This window comes from Engraulis encrasicolus, chromosome 14 (assembly GCF_034702125.1).
Source record: "Engraulis encrasicolus isolate BLACKSEA-1 chromosome 14, IST_EnEncr_1.0, whole genome shotgun sequence".
Classification (NCBI taxonomy): domain Eukaryota; kingdom Metazoa; phylum Chordata; class Actinopteri; order Clupeiformes; family Engraulidae; genus Engraulis; species Engraulis encrasicolus.
The window spans coordinates 3,483,257-3,509,458 of NC_085870.1; the positions used below are offsets into that span (position 1 = coordinate 3,483,257).

Genomic DNA, 26,202 nt, shown 5'->3' on the forward strand with positions numbered 1-26,202 from the left:
TTTACTGATAAAATAAACAGATGAAGCCTCGAGTCTGAAAATGAAATAGGCCTACAGATGTAGGCCTAACCATAATAACCACATTTCATTCCCTCGGAATGAAAGTGTCCTCCGTTTGTTTGAAGAAATATTCTATTCTTTATGTCATTATCAAAAGTTTGCTGGCTAATCCGTTAATTGCCTTGATTGATGTATTTTGACATTCTCAGCTAGATAAATTAGATAAGCATAAATAATTTTAAAAAAAAAAAAACCCTTCCAATTTGTTTTAGAAAATTAGTCTGCTCTCAGCGGCTTACTCGGCTTCGTGAGAAAATCTCAAGGGAGTGTGTATCATTTCCTCTGACTGGCTGAGAGTGCCTGCTTGACATTAGTCATGGACTTTCATTCATTTGATGAGTGACAGCATTTAAGGGGTTAATGATAATAGCCACTGCTTCGGGCTTTGGTGGAAGACTCATTTTATTGCCCTCATGGAGAGACCGTGGGTATTCGGAGCTCTCCCTCACTGCGGGAAAGCAACTGTTCTGTTCCCCCTCCTCCCTGATATAGGGTCCGCTCTCCTTTGCTCGGCGGTAGTTTTTCTTTTCTTTTTTTTTCTTCGAACATCACAGTCTGCTCAGATGTCACCGAACCTGCACTGAGGTGGCTGTCGTTAGCACAGATGCCTTTGCGACTATTTGCCCTTCTAATCTTGGTTTGTAACTGTTTTATGGTGAGTTCGCCAACAAGAAAACCCAGAGGTGAGCACCTTTACTTGTTTTTACACTTGCTTTTCTGCGGTTTGGTGTCGTTTTTATTTTACAAATATTTATTTTATTTTGAAAACTATATAGCCTATATAAGGCTAATAGCCAAGTTTACCACGACCACATGCTGTTCATTTTGCTACATAAACTTTGAATAGGCCTAGGGATCATGTGGAATTAATATGGAATTCGTGTCATTAACAATGTGATGCAGTGGCACTGTTATTTTTGTGTCTTGGAATTAACATGATCTTTACGCACAGGTAGATTTTCCAATTCTTGACATTTTCTGACTCGTGAGTTACAATTAATGACTAAATGTTAAATGTTACTAAATGTTTCTAGTAACTTGTTTACGCATGGCCATGATGTCACGTGGGGAAAGGTGACGTTTACGCCAATTATATATTTTTCTGTAGAATAACTCCACACATAGGCTAGTCCTACATCTCCATAAAGCCGATAGATGGGTTTTGAAGCAGCTGGTTGTGGTTACAATCGCACAGCGCGATGCCACAAAAAGTCAAAGTTCACAGCTGACAGCTTCAGACTCCTCAACCTTGCGCCTCTGTGAAACACCAGGGGGAAGACTGCCGTGGGCCAAGCCCAAAATTAGAGCATTTTCACTGCATTTACGCGGAGGCGTCATTATCACTTCCAGATTAGCCTATACCGTTGCGTTTACTGTTCTCAGACGCGGGTGCTTCCATCCCTTTTAGGACTCCCCTTTCCCTCTCCAGTTTGATCTTTAACTCCAGATCAGGTGGTTAACTTGGTTCGGCTGGATGTGATTAAAGGCAAATTAACCTGTCAGTAGATTTTGGGCTGTTCCCCCCTCTCTAGCCTTTTGATGGAGAATTTTATCAGCTGCAATGTAGGTATAGGCTTTTCTATATATGCCTCCCCTACTAAAGACTGTACATTATATCAATGGTCACTTTCAGTGACTTTCTGTATTTCAAATGTATATGTTTTTTTTTAGCATTCAGTTTTGGTCATTTATTCTACAGACAGGCCTCTAAAATTGAGTAGGCATGCTTTACTTGTGTTGACAGTAGGCCTACTGTTGAAATGAATTGTCCCAGGAAAGTGTAACAACATACAGTGGACAAATAGCCTACATGTGTTGTGTTACAAGTCAGTGTAATAAATAGGCAATGCAAGTGATCAACCACCAGCATACTCAACCATCTTTCAGCCGCAAGTTATAGGCCTTTTTTTAATTTCAAAATAGTGTACTTTCTGTGTCTGACAGAACCGTGTGTCACAAAGCATTCTGATCCGTTTAGCTACTCCACAACAGTGATTTAGTTTATAACATAATCATAAGCAAAATACTGTTGTAAGTTTGGATTTGATTTAACTGTCACAGATCTAACAGTCATATATTTAACTATCACCAGATGGAACTTTCATCTTAATTTGGATAGCATTGAACTTCCCATGCCAATAATTTAGCTGTTCTCCAAATGACAACTTACATCTCTTGATATGTTGAGATCTCTGAAGAAAAACAGGGAATTGAGCCATCGAAATAGTTCCTGAATCCACGATTCCAATCATTTCAAGCTTTTTGGCCGACTGTGTTGTTACCGCAGACATGCCGTTTCAACATTGGGGTTGACATTTCAGTCTTGTTTTTAAAAGAGCCACCCTCCTGAAAACAACAGGTTTAAGTAAACTTCCCCCGAAAGCGCCAAACCGATTGTTACAGTAAGACAACATAATGTGAGCATTCACATCATGAGCTAGGCATGGTACCAAGAACCCAGTCAGTGCTGAGGCAAAATCGTGTGCGTTTCCCTTCAATAATTGACCTCACATGTTGTTTCTCCTCTTGCCTTAGACTGTAGCGTCTCTGTACCTGTGATGCTATGATAAATATAACTGTATCTGGATGGTTGCATTTATACGAAACAGATTTCCATGGCAAGGAAGTATAGTGTTCAATCTTGGGATTCAAGTCAGATGTCATCAGGCTTGAACCGCCTGGTGTCTATTACGCGCAGTACCCCCATGAGGCACTGAGATGCAACAACATAGTTTAGATTTAGATATATACAGTAGGCATCCAAATGTTTTTTAATATTGTGCCACTTTATTTTCAAACTTCAAGATTTAAGTCAGGTTGATATCCTTGCTTACCATACTCAGCCTTCGACTTCGTGCCTATGGCCGAACCACACCAGGGAGGATGTCAGTGCACATCATCCCTCCCACTCGGGTCATATTGCTTAAGTATTGTGCCACTTTATTTTCAAACTTCAAGATTTAAGTCGGGTTTATATCCTTGCTTACAATACTAGCAAGCTCACTGTTTTGTGTGGAATTTGTGTGAGCCATTTTTTTTTTTTACAGTCAACCATGCATACCATTACCAATACCATTATAGTGCTGAATTGAAAGAGTAGATAAGAGTACTTTTATTAATCCGAAGGAAAAGTAAGGTGTCTGTCAGATTACAGAAATACAAAAATACACAGAAAACCTATACAACGTATTGCACATTAAACATATAGCACAGGCTTTTCAGTTTTCAGTTATCAACTGATTGAAGTCACGCGTGTTTGTCTTGACACACGTTTAGCCTGCTATGTAGAGGCCGTGCCGTTCTCCGCTCCTCGTGTAGTAAGTCAACAATACCTCAATGCAGACAATCATTGTAATCATTTTATATTTTGCGCCACACTAATGGACTGCTCTTCAACAAAAAGTACCACAAATGTTGTTGTGTGCCAGCTGCCAGCACATTTCTAGTATCTTTTATCTTTTATCTTATACGGTGGGTGAGGACTGAGGAGGAAGTTTGTTCTGATAACAGGATCTATGAACTGGAATCAAGCACCGATCTGATCCTCTGGAATCCACCCCAGAGCCCCCAGTCAGTAGCCTCAGAGTTGTGGATCAAATCGATTAAACTGTTTGGCAGTCAGATGCCCCCTTCAGTACAGCACACTGTGAAAAAACATTTGTTGACTTAACTCAATCAAGTCATCTTGTTGTTTTGACCAAGTAAAGTCGAGTCATCTCATTGTTTGTTGTATCATATGAAGGCATTTAGTGGATATAACATTGTAAAGGCTCATGCATATTTTCCAAGTGAAAGTTGATTTTAGTGTTGCACCGATACCATTTTTTGGCCCCGATACTGATAACCGATACCTGGCTGTGAAGTATCGGCCGATGCCGATATCATACCGATACCACTCTGTTTGAAATTATATATGAAGAGCTTCGTACTTGGATGTAAAATCATTGCCATATTGGCGTTGTCAGGCTGCTGCCTACCTTTATAAAACAGGAAAAAAGACTAATACTGTTCAAAGTGAATCCAGTAGCACTTTGTATACTTTTTAAAAATACCTCGGATATAAAATAACTAAGTCTAAGGTTGCGTTCAAGTGTCATACAAGCATCTGTAAATGGTATCGGTGCCCTATTTGTACTCCCATTTTAGTGCCGATCTGGTATCGGTATCGGTGCAATTCTAGTTGATTTGCAGTAATAACTCGTACTTCTTTGCTGTGATGGGTAAGGAGTTCACTCAGCATGGCAACAGTAGAGATTAGGGCTGTTACGATATTGTATCGAACCGAGAAATCGCGATACATAGAGTCACGATACTGAATCGTGATACAAAGAGTCAGTATCGTGATACGTCTTTCAAAATGTTGTTACCCATCAGTCAAGAAAACAACCACATGATATGAAGTTATAGAGATAGCCCTTCTGCAACAAGCCAACAAATCCTCCTTTTTCTCCCTTTTTTCCTTTACAGTGTGTTTTACTATTGTGCACTATCCCCTCCTGACTCCAATTACTCGGTTAACCAAATATGCTTAATAGGCCCAAATTAAAATAGCTCCGTAAGTAAGATTGATCTATTAGTTATTCTCGTTGCGCTTGTAAATCTTTTTGCCTTCCCAATTTGGTAAATGAGGTGGTCGAAGAGGGCAGAGAGTTCAGGGCCCTGTAGGTTGTGCAACTTATTGGGCAGTTATGGGTAAGCGGTTAGGGCGTCAGACTTGTAGTCCAAATGTTGCCGGTTCGACACCCGTCCCGACCCGCCAGGTTGGTGGGGGAGTAATTAACCAGTTTATTGCAAGGATGGGCAACCTAAAGTTTTGGTGCGCCTTGAAGTAAAAAAAAAAAAAAAAGAATGTGGCCTGTTATTGCAATAGACGAAGGGTGGGGAACCGTTTTCATTCGAGGGCCACTTTTATTAAGTCCTCCAACACTATGAACACAAACCAGGATTTCACCCTGTACTCTAGGCTATATTGAAGGAGGCCACCTTTACAACAGATCCTACCTTGACTAGGTCCCCTGAAAATATAGCTTAATTGTATTGCAAATGTATTTTCTAATGTATGTACGTTTGTTATATATATGACAGTCTGTAATTTTTTCATATCTAGAACGCATTTGCTCTTCAACCAGAAAATGGTTGGAAGCGGGTGCTCTGCATTTTGCATTGCCCCCATGGAAGCTTGTTTCTTTTCTTTAGTACGTGTTTGCCCACTCCTGCCGTGCCGTATTGGTTTTTTTAGGGGTGGAACTAGAGAACTTGACAGAACACATTCCCCTGCCGCTGCCATTACAGTAGTCATGTCAATAGCAGCCTCAAAGACCCCCCCTGTCTTCACAATTCCAATGGAATCATCCAAACCACAACCATCACCCCCCCCCCCCTCTGTCTGCGACAGAGCTCTGGTGGTCCGCGAGGGGATTTCTACTTTTCCAAGACAAGCTAGCAGTAGGGTTTGTAAAATTGTGACAAAGCTAAACATTGCTGAAGTCATATTTTCACCACAATAAGACAGGCTTGTAAATGTGAATAAAAAGGTAAATGACCGGCATCGAAATTAGCAGTGTCAAATTAGCACCCCCAACTGTCAATTCAGTTGACAGGTGGTCCCTGAACATTTTGTTGGGGAAAAAGTGGTCCTCGGTCTGAAAAAAATTGAGAAACACTGAACTAGATAAACAGGCCCAGTATGTAAAATATTCAAGCCTCAATACAAAATCAATATAACACTAAACACTCTTCAACATTCTTCTATCTCCGCTTTGGCATGCAAGGTCCAGTATCACCACGTGCCAATGCACCTAGAAGCCGATCGACAGTCATGGACTTTCATATGAGGTTACCGTGCACTGCATTTAGTCTGCTGGGGCTGCTTGAGCCGCGTGAGGCTGCTGCGGTCCCCACTTGCTGCGGTCCCCACTTGCTGAGGTCCCCACTTGCTGAGGTCCCCACTTGCTGAGGTCCCCACTTGCTGAGGTCCCCACTTGCTGCGGTCCCCACTTGCTGAGGTCCCCACTTGCTGAGGTCCCCACTTGCTGCGGTCCCCACTTGCTGAGGTCCCCACTTGCTGCGTTCCCACTTGCTGAGGTCTCCACTTGCTGCGTTCCCACTTGCTGAGGTCCCCACTTGCTGCGTTCCCACTTGCTGCGGTCCCCACTTGCTGAGGTCCCCACTTGCTGAGGTCCCCACTTGCTGCGGTCCCCACTTGCTGAGGTCCCCACTTGCTGAGGTCCCCACTTGCTGCGTTCCCACTTGCTGAGGTCCCCACTTGCTGAGGTCCCCACTTGCTGCGGTCCCCACTTGCTGCGGTCCCCACTTGCTGAGGTCCCCACTTGCTGAGGTCCCCACTTGCTGAGGTCCCCACTTGCTGCGGTCCCCACTTGCTGAAGTTAGGTTGTCTCCCCTTATTTCCGTTGCAGTGGACAGGATGGTGATCAGAAACACGTGGCCTGGGGCTGCCTGTCAGGATACCCCTCTAGGGCAGGCAGGGCTGCCGAAGGGGTGGGGTGGGGGGTTGGGAGGGGGAGGGTACGACAGAAGGAGGCAAGTAGGAGGAGTAACTTTCTATGAAACCATGCAGCATGATTGGGAGTAAATGCAGGTTGTAATAATTTACATAACATTGCAAAGGCTCCCAGGGGTTGAGGAGGAGACAGCAATAGCTATCTTGTTTGACTTAGGGTATACCCTGCCAGGGCCCCGCATACACACACACGCCGACGCATACACGGGGGGGGGTATGGATCGGATGCCTTTACAAAGTACCGGTAATGCTTTTTTTTAACATCAAAGTTGAAAGCTAAATGAGGTGGGTCGTCAAAATATTTGAACTTGGCTTTGCCCTCAGGGAGACTGTCGGAAAAAGTATAGCCTAGCCACGAGACTAACTTCAGAAGCAGGAAGTCATGTTGATTGGCATGATGAGTCAGTTGGCTTCTGTCATGGGCCACAGAGGTTTCAAAGGTAATGAGGGCAACTTATCAGATAGGCTACTGCATAGGGCTACTTATAATAATAATGATAATAATAATACTTTTGTTTTATATAGCGCCTTTCAAAACACCCAAGGTCGCTTCACAGAGTGGTGTGTAGAAAAGTGTGAATGTGTGTGCGTGTCAGTGTGTGAGCGTGTGTGTGAATGCATGTAAGTGAAAGTGCTTGTGGAACTAGCAGCCATAAACCTCCAGGAAGAGATGTGTCTTAAGGTGTTGTTGAAACATGGCGAGTGAAGGGGCATTTTGGATGTGGTCGGGCAGATTGTTCCAAAGAATAGGAGCAGCAACATGGAAGGCTCTGTCACTGGTGGCCTTGAGCCTGGTACGAGGGACGATCAGCTGGCCCTTGGAAGAGGACCGCAGGGATCTTGAGGGGTCATAGGGGTGAAGGAGGTCTTTGAGGTAGTGGGGTGCCAGACCATGGAGGGACTTGAAGGTTAGGAGGAGGACGTTGTAGGTAATGCGTGACTTGATGGGGAGCCAGTGAAGCTGCTTGAGTATGGGGGTGATGTGCCAGGGTCTAGTGCCTGTTATGATCCTGGCAGCAGAGTTCTGGACATATTGCAGTCTGTCTAGGGCCTTGTTGGGTAGACCCAGCAGGATGGCATTGCAGTAGTCCAGACGGGAGGAGATGAAGGAGTGAGCGTCTCCGTAACTGTCTTAGAGAGTGAAGGCCTGAGTTTGGAGATGCTTCGGAGATGATAGCTGTAGCTATTTAAACAATTCTAAATGGTTTCCATTGCTGGTCATGCTACAGCATAGAAACGCAATTGCTGTCATAGAGACGAACAGAGGCTGGTGGAGGAGTGGAGGTGCAGGCAGTCAGACAGGTACAGTACGAGGAGGCTGTTTAGGGCCTTGTATGTGGTGAGAAGGATCTTGAAATGTATGCGATGTTTTATAGGAAGCCAGTGAAGCTGACGAAGGACAGGGGTGATTTGCTGTCTGCAGTGGGTCCCCCTCCCTCTGCCCATCTCTCTTTCTGTCAATCTTTCTGTTACTGTCTGTCTGTCTGTCTGTCTGTTTCTCTCTCTCTCTCTCTCTCTCTCTCTCTCTCTCTCTCTCTCTCTCTCTCTCTCTCTCTCTCTCTCTCTCTCTCTCTCTATCCATCTCTCTCTTTCTTTGTCTCTCTCTATCTCTCTCAAATCAAATGGTGCTTTATTGGCATGAATGATGAAATCCCTGTTGGCAGAGCAAGATACAAACAGATTGTGAGGGAAAAATGAAGACCTATAGGCGATTAGTAAAAAATAACAAATGTGATATTTTCCTTACACTATTCTACAGTATGCAATTACATCGTGTTTTATAGTAAATCGATCATGAATAATCTCTCTCTCTCTCTCTCTTTCTCTCTCTCTCTCTCTCTCTCTCTCTCCTCTCTCACACACTCTCTCTCTTTTTCTTTCTCTCTCTCTCTCTTTCTTTCTCTCTCCCTCTCTCTCTTTTCTCTCTCTCTTCTCTCTCTCTCTTTTCTCTCTCTCTCTCTCTCCTCTCTCTCTCTGTCTCTCCCTCTCTCTCTTCTCTCTCTCTCTCTCTTTCTTTCTCTCTCTCTCTCTCTTTTCTCCCTCCCTCTCTCTCTCTTCTCCCTCTCTCTCTCTCTCTCTCTCTCCTCTCTCTCTCTGTCTCTCCCTCTCTCTCTCTCTCTCTCCTCTCTCTGTCTCTCCCTCTCTCTCTCTTCTCTCTCTCTCTCTTTCTTTCTCTCTCTCTCTCTTTTCTCCCTCCCTCTCTCACTCTCTTCTCTCTCTCTCTCTCTCTCTCTCTCCCCCAGCTCTCTCGAAAGACAACCCATCGTTGCCCGTCTGTAGGAACTGTCTGGAGTGCTCCAGAGAGAATGGCTGCCTGCGCTGCCCGGAGAAGCTCTTCCTGTTCCTGCAGCGGCGGGGCATGAGCCACCACGGCTCCTGTGTGCACGCCTGCCCGCCCGGACACTTTGGCCTGCGCGGCAAGGACATGAACCACTGCATGAGTGAGTCCCTCCCTCAACCCAAAAGCTGCCGCCACTGCCACCGCCACCGCCATCACCAGAGATTTTGGTGGTTGATATGCTGCTATGACTACCGTATGCTTCTTAGATTGCCCACTAAAACAAACAAATAAACAAAAATCCATACAATCGTGGCACCATAGATTCTTTAAAGATCTGATGACAGATTTTTGACGTTTTTTTAATGTGATTTTTAACACAAAAAATAACTCAGAATGATATATATATATGAATTCTGGAAAGCGCCTATTTTCCAAGTTATGATTTACAAATGCGGCTATTTTGGCGAATTTCACTGGGCGCAGCACCCTGGAGACCACTGATGATGAAGTAAAAAATGATGTCAGCGACAGAAGTCTTCCTCCTCACTCACTTGCCGACGCCTGTGGTATTAATGGGACACCAGAGATGCTTTAAGTGTATAGAGATATGCCAATGCAATAGGTTGCTATGGGCACCTAACATGACCAGGTTCCTGTCTGCCTAAAGGGGCGTGTCATAATACTCCAAGCATTGAATAGAACAGTCCTTAGGTCTGCCGATTCCCCCCCCCTGCAATAGTAGAACCCGGAAACAATGGGCCAATGGAACCTCTCTCTCTCTCTACTCTCTCTGACATCACTGCCACCCCGCCACTGCGGAGGAGATGGCGATGGATCGGGGCAGGCTTGTTTAAACATGATTGGCTGGCCTCCTTCCTTGCTCGCTTGCTCACTTCTTGGCCACCGTGGGGATTTGGTGTATTCCCACCACATCACACCACACCACACCACACCACACAAAAGATGCTTTGTAGATACTCACCATATGCTGCTGCTTCTGTTGATCCCGGGGCTGGACTGGCCATCTGGCATAGCGGGCAAAAAAAATAAATTTCTGAAAATAGGGGCCCACAAGGGTGCAGGGCCCACCGGTTACCGGTAGTCAGTTCTGCACCACTAATTATGAAGGGGGGGGGGGGGCCTTTACGTCAAAAGTGCCCGGGCCCGTATTTCTCACCCCAGTACAGCCCTTCCCCTTCCTCCCAGCACGCCAATGCTCCGGTGTGTGTGTGTTTTCTTTCTCTCTTCTTACCCAGAGTGCAAAGCGCCAGAGTGTGAGCAGTGCTTCAGCAAGGACTTTTGCACCAAGTGCAAAGGCGGATTTCAGCTGTTCAAAGGCAGGTGCTTCAGCAGCTGTCCCGAAGGCACCTTCCCGTACCTCACAGACTGCATTGGTGAGTTTCTCCATTGTTTTTTTTGATCAATTGTTTTTTATTTGTTTATTTACATATCAACAACAAACATAGAAAATATCCCCACCCTCCATCTCTCCCAGTGAGTTTCTCCATTGTTGATTCAATCCATTAGTCAATCCATTAGTCAACCATTTGCTGAGCACCATCACATACAGTATGTGATTATTAGAACTTCAGCAACATTCTGAAGAGTTCTCACTACCATCACAAGCAAAGGGATTGTTAACACAGCAGAATGTTTGAGTAAAAGTCTAGAAGTGCTTCCCTTGCCCATGTCTCAAATGGCTAAGGTACAATACTGTTATGACTGGAGTTCTATTCCAGCCCCCCTCCCCGTCTCTCTGTCTCCCACTTTACTTTACTGTTGCCATCTAACCTGTCTCTGCGAACCGTGACGACAGCGTGGCCGTCAGCAAGTTCATCCGGGTAACAAAGTCACATGCGGAAAAAGTTCAGAGCCGGTATGAACACGGGCAGTTCGCAGAAAAACACTTTGATGCCGAACGTAACTGGTGCAGGCACCGACACCGGCTCCGTTCTGGTCGGCCTGAAAGCCCTGAAAGAGTTAATCCAATCCATTTAGTAATTCCATTCATTATGGACAGACTGTGGGGAGGAACCAATTCTAATTGGTCAACTATTGCAAGTAGTGTTAACCAGAGATGTGGACTTGTGACTTGTGACTCGGACTGACTTGTGACTTGAATCACAAATGACTCGACTTGAGACTTGACTTGCCAATATTAGGAGTGACTTGTGACTTGACTCGACTTGTACGCTATTGACTTGAGACTTGACTCGACTTGACAGTTTTAGCTTGCAATGACTTGCAATTGTGCTCCAAGTCAATGAATATATTATTTTTTTTGCATTTTGTGTGTGAAAAAAATGCATGAAAGAAAGAAAAAATAAATGATTTACCTTCAACCATAGTCAAAAACCATGCTAAAAAAAATATATGATCAATTGTGGGTTGCATGGTCACCCAAAAAAAGGGAGTTGGGCTGAAGATCACAGAGTTGTAGGTTTGAATCCCACCCTTAAACCCACCTCTCCCTACATCTCCATCCATGACTGAAGTGCCCTTGAGGAAGGCACCTAACCCCATATTGCTCAAAGGACTGTCACCAATATGTGCGTTGGATAAAAGATAAAAGTAATTTAATGAATAATTATAAACCGTGGTACAACCATGGTTCAATTTATAGTTAAACCTAGTAAAACCAAAAACCAATGCCGAACCATGCTCAAGAAACTGAAATCATAGTATACCATGGTAGATTTTCGGGACATGACTGGCGAAGGGGGACATGCAAAGCAGTGTGGAGAGGTAATGCATTTATGACCAAAGGTAATTGTCAATATTGCACATAGAATACAAGGTGACTTGTTAATGACTTGGAAAAAATAAGACTTGGACTTGGACTTGACTTGGCTTTGGCACGACTTGGACTTGGACTTGACTTGGTCAAATGTGTCGTAACTTGTGACTTGACTCGGACTTGATTGGAAGGACTTGATACTTACTTGCGACTTGCAAATTAGTGACTTGGTCCCATCTCTGGTGTTAACATTGCATACAGTATTTGTCCAAAGCACAAATTCATGCCATACAGTAACTTGACGCATTTCAAGGCAAAGGCTTAGGATTTTGAGTCTTCAATATCTCAGTACACAACATTTCTGCTTTACCGTATCTCTAAACAAAAGGTCATAACATTTCCCTGATAAACTGAAAAAGGGATGAATTAAAAAATGTCACCAAAGGCACTCGTATGGCTTGTAATGTACAGTACCTGCTCAGTTGTATACATATAGTCACCACAGTGGCGTGGGAACCCATGAGCGGTAACCTAACCACACTCACTCTGTGTTGGTCGGCTTTTATTACACTCTAAGAAAATTTCCCTGCAAAATAACGGCAGTTACTGGCAATTATATTTACCTGTAATTCTACTGTTATTTCACACCAAAAATCAAATACAGCTCATTGCTGTTTAATGTATCACAGTATATAACATTTTTTCAGCAGCAATTGAACTGTTAAATAACAGTACTCTACAGAAAAATAACAGTACATTTTAGTTAAAAAGTTGAATTGTACTGTGTGATGACAGGCAAATACTGGGTCATAGTTGTATTCATGAATATGGCCATGGCAACTTCCCACCCCACCCATCATTCTCCATAACTGTGGTACCCTGGCCATGTTACCACCCCACCCTCCCATCGTTCACCATGACTGGAGTGCCTTGAGCATGATACTATGGCGCAATGCTGTATTGAGAAAATGGTTTGCGGTGGTCCTTTGAAAGTGTGGGCATGAACAAAATGTCAGAGTACGCAGTGCTATGTTACAATGATAGTGTGCAAGGTGGGCTTTTTACTGTATCTCTTGATGAGCCAATGATGAATATAGCATTGGTCAGTCTTTAAATTATTTTGCACCAAGTAGCACAGCAAACAAGCAGCACTACAAGCTAGCTCTCAAAGAAATGCCTAATTTGCAGCAGGCACATTATATGCCACAATGCCACAAATGATGCCACATACAGCAAGCTCTCACAAAGAGGAAAGTGTGCAAGCATGTAAGCAAGCTTGTAGGCAAGCTTGTAGGCAAACAAGTGCTATGCTGTGCCATGCAGGCCAGCCAGCAGGCAGGCAAGCAACTGAAGTGTTGATAGTCCAGATTTATATACAGGTGCAAGAGTACCATGTGACCAGAGTCATCAGGCCCTTGGCAGGTGACGCCCGTAATTGAATAATGGCATAACAGCCCTACTCAGGTGAGGCCAGGCACTGATTAGTAGATTGGTTTAGATGGGGCTGCTTGTTGCAAGAGTGTTACAAGTTCTTAAAATGTTTCAGCCATTCACACTTTCATCACTATCAAAATGCATGTGCTACTCACACTTTGCTGCATCAAGCACTTTTTAAGTATTGCAGTTTCCTTAGATATTGTTTCATCATGCTTGATAGTATCAAATAATCTTTAACCAGTCAGAATGACTTCAGTTCTTCAGGTGGTATTGAAGTTTGATGGTGATCACGGACAAGTGGAGGATGAATGGGTTTCAATGGTGCTGCCTAAAATAACTTGTTATTTTCTAGAGATGCACCGGATCCGGTTCCGGTTCCGGTTCCGGATCCGTCAGGATAATAGAGTTTTTCACAGGGTCCGGCAGGATCTTAAGCAGTGGATCCGGTATGCGGCATGTAACCTAAAAATCAGGGTCTGGTGCATGTCTAGCCTATGCTTTTCAGTCTTTCACAACCCCAATCACTGCATGGAGTGAAATCCCTTTGGAAGCGGCTATTGAAGGCAGTGTGGCAATAAGCCAATGAGTCTAAACAATAGTTTGCGCCAACGTAATAAAAAGGACCCACGTGTGCGAGTAGACTATATGTTTCAAACCTTTTGTAGGATCCGGTATCCGGTTCCGGATCCGGCAGGATCTTATTCAGTGGATCTGGTATCCGGCAGGATCCTAAAAATCAGGATCCGGTGCATCTCTAGTTTTTTCCACAACGGCGAATACTGCTATTGTGCAGTACTTACTGTTTATGCTCAATATGTGACTCAAAGTAATATTTTCACAGTAGTTGTCTGTTTTTTCGAAAAGCAGTAGAATGCTGTTGCAGAATTTCCGTAAATAAACAGCTATTTGTTACAGTGTAGGTCAAGATGTTCTCCTGTTAGGCTATGTGTGTATGTAGCAATATGAGACGTCACTAGACTAAAGCGCTGTGGCCCGGCCCGGTGGCTTTGCCCCCCCCCCCCCCCCTCTTATTTGTTCATACAGCACACTAGCTAGCTAGCTTGTGTTGTATGATCACAGGCTGTACAAGACTGCATGTATATGTCACAGACTTACAGAGCATCTGCCTTTGTAGCTTCTTCATGTAGGATACATTTGAGTATCACTGACAGACATCACCAAACAAACATCCCAGCAATTTGAATCTATTGTGTGCCACAAAGTGGTCTACATGTACAGTGTATAAGTACATGATTTCAGAAAATTGCTCTTCCCCCAGCCCCCATTGTTTTTCAAGTTCAGGGTCTGTCATTGGAGGCCTTTAGGCAATGGCATTGAACAAGATTTTTTTTCTCTTTTTAACCATATATTTACCGTAAAGTGGAGGCAGACATCTTGTGTTCAGAATGTAAAATGCCCCTTCTCACCCCAATTAGCTAACAGTTTTTTAGCCAGGTAAATACAATAATTAACAAAATAAATGTGTTCTATCGAATGGGAGAAGGTAAGACTTGGTTATGGTAATGGTAAGACTTGCTTTACCAGGCTGGACTGTCTGCCTAGAGATGTCAGAAATCTGCCATGACTTTGATCCAAACAGCATTTTATTAGCGATCATAATGAACACTCAAGAGAAGTTATCAACTACTCTGTGAAACCGCTTTCGTTAGATTCCTACACTCTGAAACCAGGATAGACACCTCCGTGTCCACCTCTGCTGCACTGTCAGAGAAGACTTAAATGTTAAAAAAAAAAAAGTTTTACTTCTTTTACTCTAGTTAGTTGCCTACTGCAATTCTTAAAGGGACACTGTGAGATTTTTAGTTGTTTATTTCCAGAATTCATGCTGCCCATTAACTAATGTTACCTTTTTCATGAATACTTACCACCACCCTCAAATTCTAAGTATTCATTATGACTGGGAAAATTGCACTTTTCATACATGAAAAGGGGGATCTTCTCCATGGTCCGCCATTTTGAATTTCCAAAAATAGCTGCAAAAATGACTACTTGGACCATACTAGAAAATATTTGTTTATTACTTAGAAAACTTTCATGTAAAAATCAAATTTGGCAATTGGCAGCCCAGTTTCAATGAGCAGCATAGTTGCAGTACATGTACCTTTTTTGACCATTTCCTGCACAGTGTCCCTTTAAGTTGCTCTATTCCACTCTACTCAGTACTAGATTGGATGTAGGCCTGCGTGTGTGGGCAGCCGTGGCCTTGTGTTTAGGGAGTGGGTCTTTCAATCTGGAGGTTGTAGGTTTGAATCCCACCTGACCTCTCAATACATCTCCATCCATGGCGGAAGTGCCCTGAAGCAAGGCACCTAACCCACATTGCTGCAGGGACTGTAACCAATACCCTGAAAAATAATAATTGAGCCCGTTTATATGCGCATCAATAAACCGTTTCTGATCAGGTTTTTGGAGTTATCGGTTTATTTGAGCGCTCATGTAAATGGAATAAACAGTTTTCATAATCGGGTTATTGCTGGTTTATGAGAAATCCGATTCGCACGGGTAGGTTTTTGGCTAATAAACTGATTTCTCGCGTCATGTATCCAGCATAATTGGGTTATGATCAGGTTATTGACATTCTAGAAGGATAAGGATAAGTAGCCAATCACAAGCCTTAAAGTCTAGCTTTGTGTCACACACTTTAGTGGAACACAAGCAACCGACAGACTGCATATAAACAGCAATAAACCGTTTACTCCAATAACCTGTTTATTCCAATAACCTGATTATTGCGGCCATATAAACGGGCTCAATATTAGTCACTTTGGATGAAAAGCGTCAGCTAAGTGTAACGCTAATGTAATGTACGGTAATGTAATGTGTGATTTAAAACCCTAACATTTCCTTTCTGGCCAGAGGGCTGCCTCTTCAGCCCCCTCAGCTACTGGGGCGAGTGGAGTCCCTGCCAGCACGCCGGGCTGAGCTGCGGCGTGCGATGGGGCCACCAGACGCGGAGCCGGCTGCTGACCCAGACGGTGCCCGAGGAGCTGGCCGCGCTCTGCCCCACCACCAGGGAGCGCCGACGCTGCCGCATGAAGAGGCGCTGTCCCAAAGGTGAGGCTGCTGACTGCGGAGGTTTTAGGGGTAAAACATACCAATGCCGAACGGAACGGTCGCGGGACAAACGCGGTCTTTCTCCTGCCATACCTTTGCCCACATCGCTTGCCGTAGCCTCGTACAAGTAGATGTACATGTGCATGAGAATCTGGTGCGTATCACAAAAGCTACCACACCGTCCGCCTGGAGGACGACTAAACCCTTGACAGAGAAGCGTAATCAGATAATTGATCGCGATCAGATCAGAATTCGTGTAGTTTGTTATAACCACAGATGTCCCAAAGTTGAAGCTGCTGTGGAGGTGTAGTGCTTGTATCATAATCAGAAACAACTTTGTTTTCTAAGTGCAGTGCGTTTACAGTGCACTTACAGTTAGGGCTGCACAATTAATCGAAAATAATGGAAAATCGTGATAAAATCGTGAAATCGAAGTCGTGATTTCAATCGTGATTTAATCGTGCCAATAGTGAACTACCTTTGAGAGCGTCCTTGAAGCCAGAACATACTGACAGGCTGGTGATTCTGGCCAGAAAGTTTCATGCTATTGCTTTTACATAATTATTGCAATTCATTTTATTTTGCTCATCCCGTATATGATTCATTCTTGGTTATATTTCATCTTGTTATGATTTAAAAAAAAATCAATAATCGTGATTAATAATTGTGATTACGATTTAGACCAAAATAATCGTGATTATGATTTTTTTCCATAATCGTGCAGCCCTATTTACAGTAGTAAGAGTGTCTGCAGGTGCCACATGAGGCGGCGCCGTCCCAGAGGTGAGGATGCTGTCTAGGTGCAGTGCTTGTACCATAATCAGAAACAACTTCATTTTCAAAAAAAAAAGCGGTGGAATTGCAGTGTCAAAAGATTACCCATAGGTAGCCAGGCCACGCCCTGCTTCTAGTCAGGCCAAGAGCAATGTAAATATCGTTTCTGATCTCCCGAAAAAACGGGAACTCCACAATGCCATTTGGGAAACGTTAATTGTTATGGTCCTGGTCAGACCAAGTCTCGAAGAGCTTTGAAAGTCGATGATAACCAGGCTAGCCTGTAGGTACCCCATGAGGAGGGGTCCTCTTGTCCTAAAGGTGAGGAATAGAGTAGAGTAGAGTACTTTTATTAATCCAGAGGGATGCTCTGGAGGTGCTTGTATTATCAGAAACATCTTGTGGTTCAACATGATCTCCAAAAATTCTGTGCTCCTGGACACGGATGGTAAGGGCACAAAATCCGTGTCCAGGAGCACGAATTTTGCCAAAATTCCGTGCTCCTGGACACGGAATTGTTTTCCGTGCTCCTGGACACGGAATTGTTTTCCGTGATGGACACAGAGAAGTGCTCTCTCTATAGGCTACTGCCACAGCTCTATGTTTCCACAGTCTTGTGTTTTCTCAGGATTTTTCTTATTTCAAATATTTTTTCTCAAAAAAAAACATTTCCTACTGACAGGTTAAGGTTAGGGATTGTTTTGGTCTGGGCACAGCTAGTTTTCTTTCATTCATTACATGAATTTGATAGCCTAGCAACCAACTGGAAAAGGTATTTCTCAAAAATATGTCTTTAATGACAGATTAAGGTTAGGGAATGTTTTGGTCAGGGCACAACTTAAAATGCTATAGCATTATTTTGTTTAGGATTAGCATTTGGTATGTATTTTTCTAATGATAGAGTTACACAGTGCTGTAGTAATAGCCTATAGAAAGCACTTCCGTGTGTCAATCACGGAAAACAATTCCGTGTCCGTCCAGGAGCACGGAATTTTGGCAATATCCGTGCTCCAGGACACAGATTTCGTGTCCTTAACATCTGTGTCCAGGAGCACAGAATTTTTGGAGATCAGGCTGTGTGGTTACACTCTTCTTGACGCCGGCGTCATACGTACGAGCGTCATAATAGTGGTATAACACAGTCATGGACGAGTTATAAAGATGACGTCAATGTCATAAACGTTTTATAATTGAAGAGTTCAGATGCAAAACCCCCTAACTCCATTTCTGAAGACCTGCACTTCTGTATTTTTAGAGAACCCCGTTGTTTGTTTGGTTTACATTCATGTACTTGATAATACATATAAATAGTTATACTACATAAATAAAATAAACAACTATGAAATTTTGATAGCATTGTATGAAATTAAAATGAATTAAGATTATTTTCTGAAAAGGCACTTAGGGGGTTTTGCATCTGAACTCTTCAATTGTTGCAGTTACATGACGTTTTTATTTCTGAATTTCTTTCTGACCCCTTCTTCAACTGACCCCTTTGACACTTTCCTATCCTGATACCCCTACAGACCATATACAGTAGGCTACTTTTTGCAGTGTTAATTCAACACCTACAGGGTCCATTTTAACACTCATACACTGTTGGCTCAACTCTTTACGTGATGAATTGTCGCTCTAAAAATTTACTGTGTAGTTGTGGAGGAAGTGTCTGTCTTTCCTCTCCCATCCATCCGTGCTACACGCTGGAATCAAGTAACCCAAGATGTTGTTTAGTCTGTGATCTCCCCCAGCCCCCTCCCCTCCTCCACCCACAGCAGCAACAGCAGCAGCAGCCAGGGCCGGATTAAGATGGCATGGGGCCCCTAGGCTACAGGTTGCTCTGGGGCCCCCCGGAAGTCAAAAATTGCTACACATTTACATAGACAGTGTCATAATTACGAGCTAGGAAGTAAGGATAACATGTGTACCAACTATATCGAACACAACAGATACATTTTCATCATTGCATCTTGTCACAATTCAGCAACTTTTTTCCCTTTTGGCCAATCAGGGGCCCCCTGGCAGGTGGGGGGCCCTAGGCTTCAGCCATATCTAACCAATGCATTAATCCGGCCCTGGCAGCAGCAGTAGCAGCAGCAACAGCAGCAGCATACTTTATTTTACTTTATTTCTTCAGGACATTGCACATTAATGAACATATACATACATGTACATATATGTAAATATGCCAGATTGTAGCCCAAGGGCTAATTTCCATCTGGTGTCCAATAGGCAGGCTAGATGTTTACAAGCAATAGAATTTAAAATAAAACAGACTGTTAGTAACAAAAGAAATAAAACCCACTACAGAAGCAAAAGGCATGCATGTAAATAAAAGGAAAAGAGAAAAGAAAAAGGTCCCAGAATAGGGCCATGTGTTATGTGAGTGTGTGTGTGCGTGTGTGCGTGTACACTGTGTAGAGGCTCAGACCATCAGTGTGAACATGTTTGTTGGGCTCGAAGCCACTTTTTATACTCCATCTTAAAGGTGGCTAAAGAGGGACATTCCCTTATATGCAGTGGAATAGAGTTCCATAATGTGCTGCCTTTAGTAGATAATGCATTTTGACTGAAAGAGGTTTTCCTGAAAGGAATCTCTACATCTTTATTGACCACTGCTCGAGTTACTCGTGTTTGACGATATTTTATAAAATCCTGTAAACAAGGTGGCGCCAGGCCATGCAAAGTTTTATAAAAAAGACAGCTATAGGAGAATTTACAGAAATTGTCAAAACTCAATAGGTTGTACTTATCTAAAATGTTACAATGGTGTTATGAAGTAGCAGCAGCAGCAGTAGTAGTAGCAGTAGTAGCAGCAGCAGTAGTAGCAGCAGTAGCAGCAGCAGCAGTAGCAGCAGCAGTAGCAGCAGTAGTAGCAGCAGCAGCAGTAGTAGTAGCAGTAGTAGCAGCAGCAGCAGTAGCAGCAGTAGTAGCAGCAGCAGCAGTAGCAGCAGCAACAGCAGCAACATCAACAGCAGCAGTAGTAGTAGCAGCGTATTCTTGGTTCACAGTGGCACCACTACCTTGCAAAGCACTACTATCAGAGAGAGTAGAGAGAGAGAGGTTCCATTGGCCCATTGTTTCCGGGTTCTATTATTGGGGGGGGGGATCCCCCTTTAGGCAGACCTAGGCAGACCTGAGGACTGTTCTATTCATTGCTAGGAGCATTATGACACGCCCCTTTAGGCAGACCGGAACCTGGTCATGTTAGGTGCCCATAGAAACCTATTACATTGGCATATCTCTATATACTTAAAGAATCTCTGGCACTACTATCATCACCTCACTTGCGGAGAGTTCACCTACAGGACAGTATACTGTAGCGTTTCTTGTATCAATTAACTCTCCACAGTAAATCAAAACAGCATGCCGTTCCCTATTGATTTGGTGGAAACTGCTGCTGTGCCAGAGGCGTGTTGTTTTCCCTTTGTGTCGAAATGGGAAACTATACCAGACCAGACTGGCGTCATTTTTATGGGTTAGGTGGGCTGCTATGAAGGTTTCGGTATTTTTAGTTTATTTGTTTTTTTGTTTTTTTTTTGTTTTTAAGAAAATGAAAAAAACACACAAACTTAGACAGAAAACTGTCATAACAGTACATGCCTTTTGTCAAACTATTGAGTTATGCTTGCAATTTCCTTTTCTTCGGACTTCTGTTTTTAGAAGCATCATTTTTAAATTATGTTGTGTATCCCCGGCTAAGAAGTCATTTACTCCAAAACAGTACCCCATAGTAGCTGTTTTGTTGTTCCATGTTTTGCACATGACATGAAAAGGGAACAGTATAGAGTAAGCATCTGAATGCAGCGTCCTGCTACCTCCCCCAGTCCATCCATCCACAGATATTTTAAGCCATTTAAGCAGCTTCTGTCTTTTTTTCCCACTTGATGCATCACTGGGAATCATTTGTTTGCTGCAATTATCATTATCGTTGGCAGATCAGATGTCTAGGGATGCACCAATACCACTTTTTTGAAAACCGATACAAGTACGAGTACATTAATGTGTGTACTTGCCGATACCGAGTACCGATTCTGATACCTTTTACCACCAAAATACAATGAAAATAAATGCATGGCCTTGTTTTTTGCCACCTGTGATATTTTTATTGTCCATTTCCATGTAGATTTAAATGTTAGTAAATGTATGAGGTGGCACTTTTTTCCATGCCTCTTCCAAGTCCACAGAACGTGACAAGATTTTGCATTGTTTTGTGTAATAGCAGTATCGTTCCTGGTATCGGCAAGTGCTTGACGAGTACGAGTACGAGTACGAGTATAATGAGCAGTATCGGCTACCGATACCAGTATCGGTATCGGTGCATCCCTACAGATGTCCAATGGCATTAGAGGAGAGAGAAACACGATCACCGCTCACTCTGGAGCCCGAGCGGCCATCAACGGGCCGTAATGACACCCATCTGCGGGGAACAATCCGCGTGGCATTCTTTTGGCATTCCTCTCGGCTTGCCCAGATTACTTGATGTCCCTTTTGATAATTTTCATATCCATCCTTATTGCTTTCAGATGATGTTGTAACCCAAGCCTTCTGGGGTAGTGATTGAGGGACGGATGGGAAAGAAGACAACAAAAACGCTTCTTTGGTAGCACTACACACTATAGCTGGGATGTATATAAACAGAGGAGTTTTAAAAGTGCATGCGATTCTTCCAAGTTTCTTTTTTTGGAACGTTGTTGCACGTTCCAAATTTTTTGTCGTCAATCTGTAAAGCAACCAAGCAAACCTATTTTGTAGTGTTGATACTCTGGAAAAACTGTCCAAGATATCATACTAACTTAGCAAGCCACGGCCATAGTAGACCTTTCACTTTGTAGACTGACATTAACTTTGACACCTGTGCTACTTTTCTCATTGGCACTGTGAATGACAGCCTCAATTTCTGAGCAATCATCCTATAAGCTTGGCACACAGCACATAGCTTTCCTCTTGGACATGTCTACCAAATCTTCTCAACAGAGCTGTTCAGTCTGAGTGTGGGCTTTTCTCAAAACCTAGGGCAGTGTCCTCCCAAGTGTATCAGCCTAATTAGTCACGCCCAGTGATTGGATACTCTTTGGTGAACTCTACAGAATATCCAATCACTGGGTGTGACTAATAAAGAGTATCCAATCACTGGGTGTTTCTAATTAGGCTGATACACTTGGAAGGACACTGTCCTAAGTTTTGAGAAGGGCCCCCAGACTGGACGAGGAGCGGGGCTGGCTAGCTGGCCATTTCAAGGTCACCCCTGGGGTGCTCCGCAGAGGTCTCCATCCAGAGTCTTGCTGGGCCAATCGGGGGGCTTTCGCGGAGCATCGCTATTCCTTTTCCCCGAAGCCACTGCTGTGTTTTAAAGATTTTTTTTGGTAACACTTTATTTTAGGGATACATCTATTAGCACTAATACATACAATGTCCCTGTATAAGTAACTTGTAAGGCATGTACAAAGCAAAATCAAACATTTGTTAGGCATGTATTCGCAAATGTCTTGTTCATGCATAATAAGGGATTTATTACCAATTTAACCTTAGTAAGGACCTAGTAGGCCTTAGCATTTGCTTAGTACATGCCTTACAAGTTACTTATGCAAGTATTAACATTGTATATGTATTAGTGCTAATAGATGTGTCCCTAAAATAAAGTGTTATCTTTTTTTGTCTTTTTTCGACTTTATTCGATAGGACAGTGTGAGAGGTGGACAGGAAGCGAATTGGGATAGAGACAGGGAGGGAGGGATCGGCAAAGGACCTCGGAATCGGGAATTGAACCCAGGTCAGCCGCATGGCAGGCGAGTGCCCTACCGGGTGGCCACTACAGGGCTGCGCTTTTCCTTTTCCCTCGAAGCCACTCCTGCGTTTTCTTGGCAGCGTGGCAGTTGATGTCTTGTAGGAATGTGAACCTACTACACCGCAGCTAGAGATCCTGAGAGATCTTTATTTTTAGTTTTTAGTTGTTGTTTTTTTTCCTCAGTAGTGTTCTACATTTTTCGAGATCCATCTTGTAGTCTTCTCTCTAAAAATGAGAGAAAAAAAAAACCTTGAACAACACGTGATGCTGAGTACTCCTGCGTTTGACTGTAGGACTTTAGGAAATTAATGAGGGGCCATCCACACAGGTTTCCATCCAGAGTCTGTCCGGGCCAATCGGGGAGTTTTCGCAGCGCTTTTCCTTTTCCCCAAAACCACTCCTGTGTTTTCTTGGCAGCATGGCAGTTGATGTCTTGTAGAAATGTGAACCTACTACACCGCAGCTATAGATCCTGAGAGATCTTTAATTTTAGTTTTTAGTTGTTGTTTTTTTCCTCAGTAGTGTTCTACATTTTTCGAGATCCATCTTGTAGTCTTCTCTCTAAAAATGAGAGAAAAAAACCCTTGAACAACACGTGATGCTGAGCACTCTTGCGTTTGACTGTAGGACTGTAGGAAATTAATGAGGTGATGTTGGGTGTCTAGTTTTCCATGTGGTCCACTTCCGTTTGAATGGTGGCCAAATACCCCGATCTTTGTTTCATCAGAGCCCCTCTGCCTCTCACGACCTGAAAGCTGTTCAGGTGCTTTACTGCATGTAAAAAACACAGTATTAAAAAGTCATGTGCTTTGTTTTGAGTGAGCAGTGAGTTCTCATGCCATAGCAGCTGTGGCTGGTGGAGTGATGGAGTGTTTTTTCTCGTTTTTCTCTTTTAAGTGGACTCTGTACCGCCAAAGAGACTGTAGCTATCATATGGAGAATATTCCTTCACATGGTCCTTGGGGAATTGACCCTTAACACTTTGTACGTAGTGTGGATACTCTTTTACTGTAAGATACTCTAGTCCTCCCTCTGTCCACACCTGTCTTGCTGTCAAAGCAGTAATCAACGCCGTCTCTGAGAGTGAAGCCTGTTTCACAGGGTTGGTGAGGAAGTGATTTTGTCCGCTTTTCTGCACGGAAAAGTTAGGAATGCATGAAAACAAGATAAGTCCCTCCACACCAACAGGCCGGGTTGTGAGCGCGCAGGAGACCGCTGAAATTCACATTGCATCTTGGAAATAGAACTCAAGCATTTGTATTTTTTCTGTGAGCACTGAGTGTCTCATTGAAAACAATGGCATTAAACACAATGTTCCGTGTCACACCACCAATAGTTTAGCAAACCACTTTTATAGACATGTGGGTACACAGAACCAAATCTTGCCGTCACATCTTCAATCCAACCATTAGCAGTAATCCGACACGAAGACAAATGGAAACTGTTATAGATCATGTGTGATCTCATTATCGCATTACGAATAATGGTAACGGGTCTCAGATAGGCATCTCCTGTATGATGTGTTTGCAAATTATGTGAACCTGCACAGCAGGAGTTCCGAGGGACCCGACTAACAATGCTAAGAAGTAACAGGAGTTTTATAACTCATGGGGAAATTTTTACGACCATATTTTTCCATACCGCAATTTTCAACTTTGAAAGTATGCATTATGCCTGTGATTTCCCTGTATTGTAATGCACTTTCTGTTATTTATTTATTTGATCAAGACCAGCTGCACTTCACAAAAGTCCACATAAAAATGTTGACATTTCCAAGTATTGTAAAAAAATGTTTTATCTTTAGGCTGACATTTTTACGATGCCTAGAACTTTAAGTCAGGTGATTAAAGTTAGCTGAAAATCTGTACAGTGACTGCAGTAAGGTTGAAGCCAGGGGGAATTGGGGGGTGGGGGGGCTGGGGGGGGTCCGTCGTATTCTGGGTCTCATTAAGGCTCACAGACTGTACATCATCTCAAACACGTTCAGCCAGGGCCGGCACTAGACATAGGCAGACAAGGTGGTCGCCTAGGGGCACCAAATGTCTTGCGGACTCCAAGTCCTACTGAATTAGAATGGCAAATGAAACAAAGCATTAAACTTAACATTGACAATGATTATTGACATAGGCACTCAATACAGTATGTAGGTAATAGATCAGCTGTGCTTGATCAGATGCAAGACACACTGTTTACAGATGCCAATTTCTAATTGTGAAAAAGGAAAGAAGGGGTGCTTGCCTAGGGCAGCAAATTGACTCGAACCGCTCCTGCACTCATCACTCCTTTCCCTGTTAGCGTAGCTGTAGCATAACCCAGCCACAGCCACATACAGCCACACAGTGCTGCTTCCTATTTACCAGTTTGCCAGAGACAGAGGTACTGTTTTTACAATGTGGGCTAAGCTGTTGAGCTCTTTGTCAACATCTCATTAAGCAATCACTCGCGATCAACTTAGAGATGTGCTGTAATGGTCTCGGCCGTGACGTGGAGGCAGTCAGTGCAAGCCATGGGGATGATGAAAGGTGCATTGTTGCGTTTGAGTAGCTCATGACAGATTTACTTGTGTTTGGTGGATGAACAGAGAGAGTGAACAGAGCGGTGGTGTTGGTGTTGATTCCTGCTAGAATCAGGCCGGTAGGGCTTTATAACATTTACAAAACTGCTCCTAACGGTAGGGACACATAGACGCAAATTTGGCCAAGCGAAGCCAACTTCGCCATTCATTCCTGTGAGAGAGGCGAAGGCAAGCGAAAGCAAGCGAACAGGAGCGAAGCGAAGCGAAATTATTAAAGAAAGTTTAATGTTATGCAAATGAGGAGTGAATTCGCCTGCCAGGCCCAATCAAATCAACAACATAAATGTTCCATTCGATTTGATTCGCTGCGACGACCTGATGACGGTTGAATTTCGCCTCTCTTCGCTTCGCTCGCTTCGCCTCCTATGTGTCCCTACCGTAAGACCATGTAATTAGCAGTGATGGGAATCTACCCTGCCTGCGTCTCTGGCTCTGCTTAGCAAAGCCACAGCACCCACCCGCCGGTGACTTCTGGCTGGTGTAGCCTACTCACTCTACCTGAGTAGGAAAAATAACAAGAGCAGAGGAAATTGCTTAAATGAGTTAAAGATTGTATGCCTTTCCCCAGTAGGGAACATGCTGTAGATTTTACTCCTGGCCTGAAAGCATATTATGGTTTTTTTGTTTATTTGTTTTGTGTGTTTTGTTTGTTTAGTTGTTGCAATTGATTGTAAATGTCTGCTGCCCACCAACAAAAGGCCGTTGAGTGCGTTCACAGAAGAGGCTTCAGCTGGCCACGGGGGAGGAACAGGGCCGGATTAATGCACAGGCTAGATATGGCTGCAGCCTAGGGGCCCCCACCTGCCAGGGGGCCACTGATTGGCCAAAAGTGAAAACATTAAGGATTGTGACAGGATGCAGTATTGGAAATTTGTGTTGCCTACAGTTGGTAGACATGTTATCCTTAATTCCTAGCTCGCAAGTATGACACTGTCCATGTAAATGTGTCAAAAATTGC

General features: G+C 43.5%; 1 protein-coding gene across 1 annotated transcript in view; it reads left to right on the top strand.

The window, feature by feature from the left end:
- The first annotated feature begins 525 nt into the window (after positions 1-525).
- The window catches only part of rspo4 (R-spondin 4), a 38,569-nt gene continuing 12,892 nt past the window's right edge, over positions 526-26,202 (top strand). The window contains exons 1-4 of the mRNA XM_063216295.1: positions 526-743; positions 8,824-9,021; positions 10,118-10,255; positions 15,913-16,110. Of these exons, the coding sequence (XP_063072365.1) occupies positions 665-743; positions 8,824-9,021; positions 10,118-10,255; positions 15,913-16,110 (613 nt within the window). The 5' untranslated portion in view covers positions 526-664. The remainder of the gene's footprint in view (positions 744-8,823; positions 9,022-10,117; positions 10,256-15,912; positions 16,111-26,202) is intronic.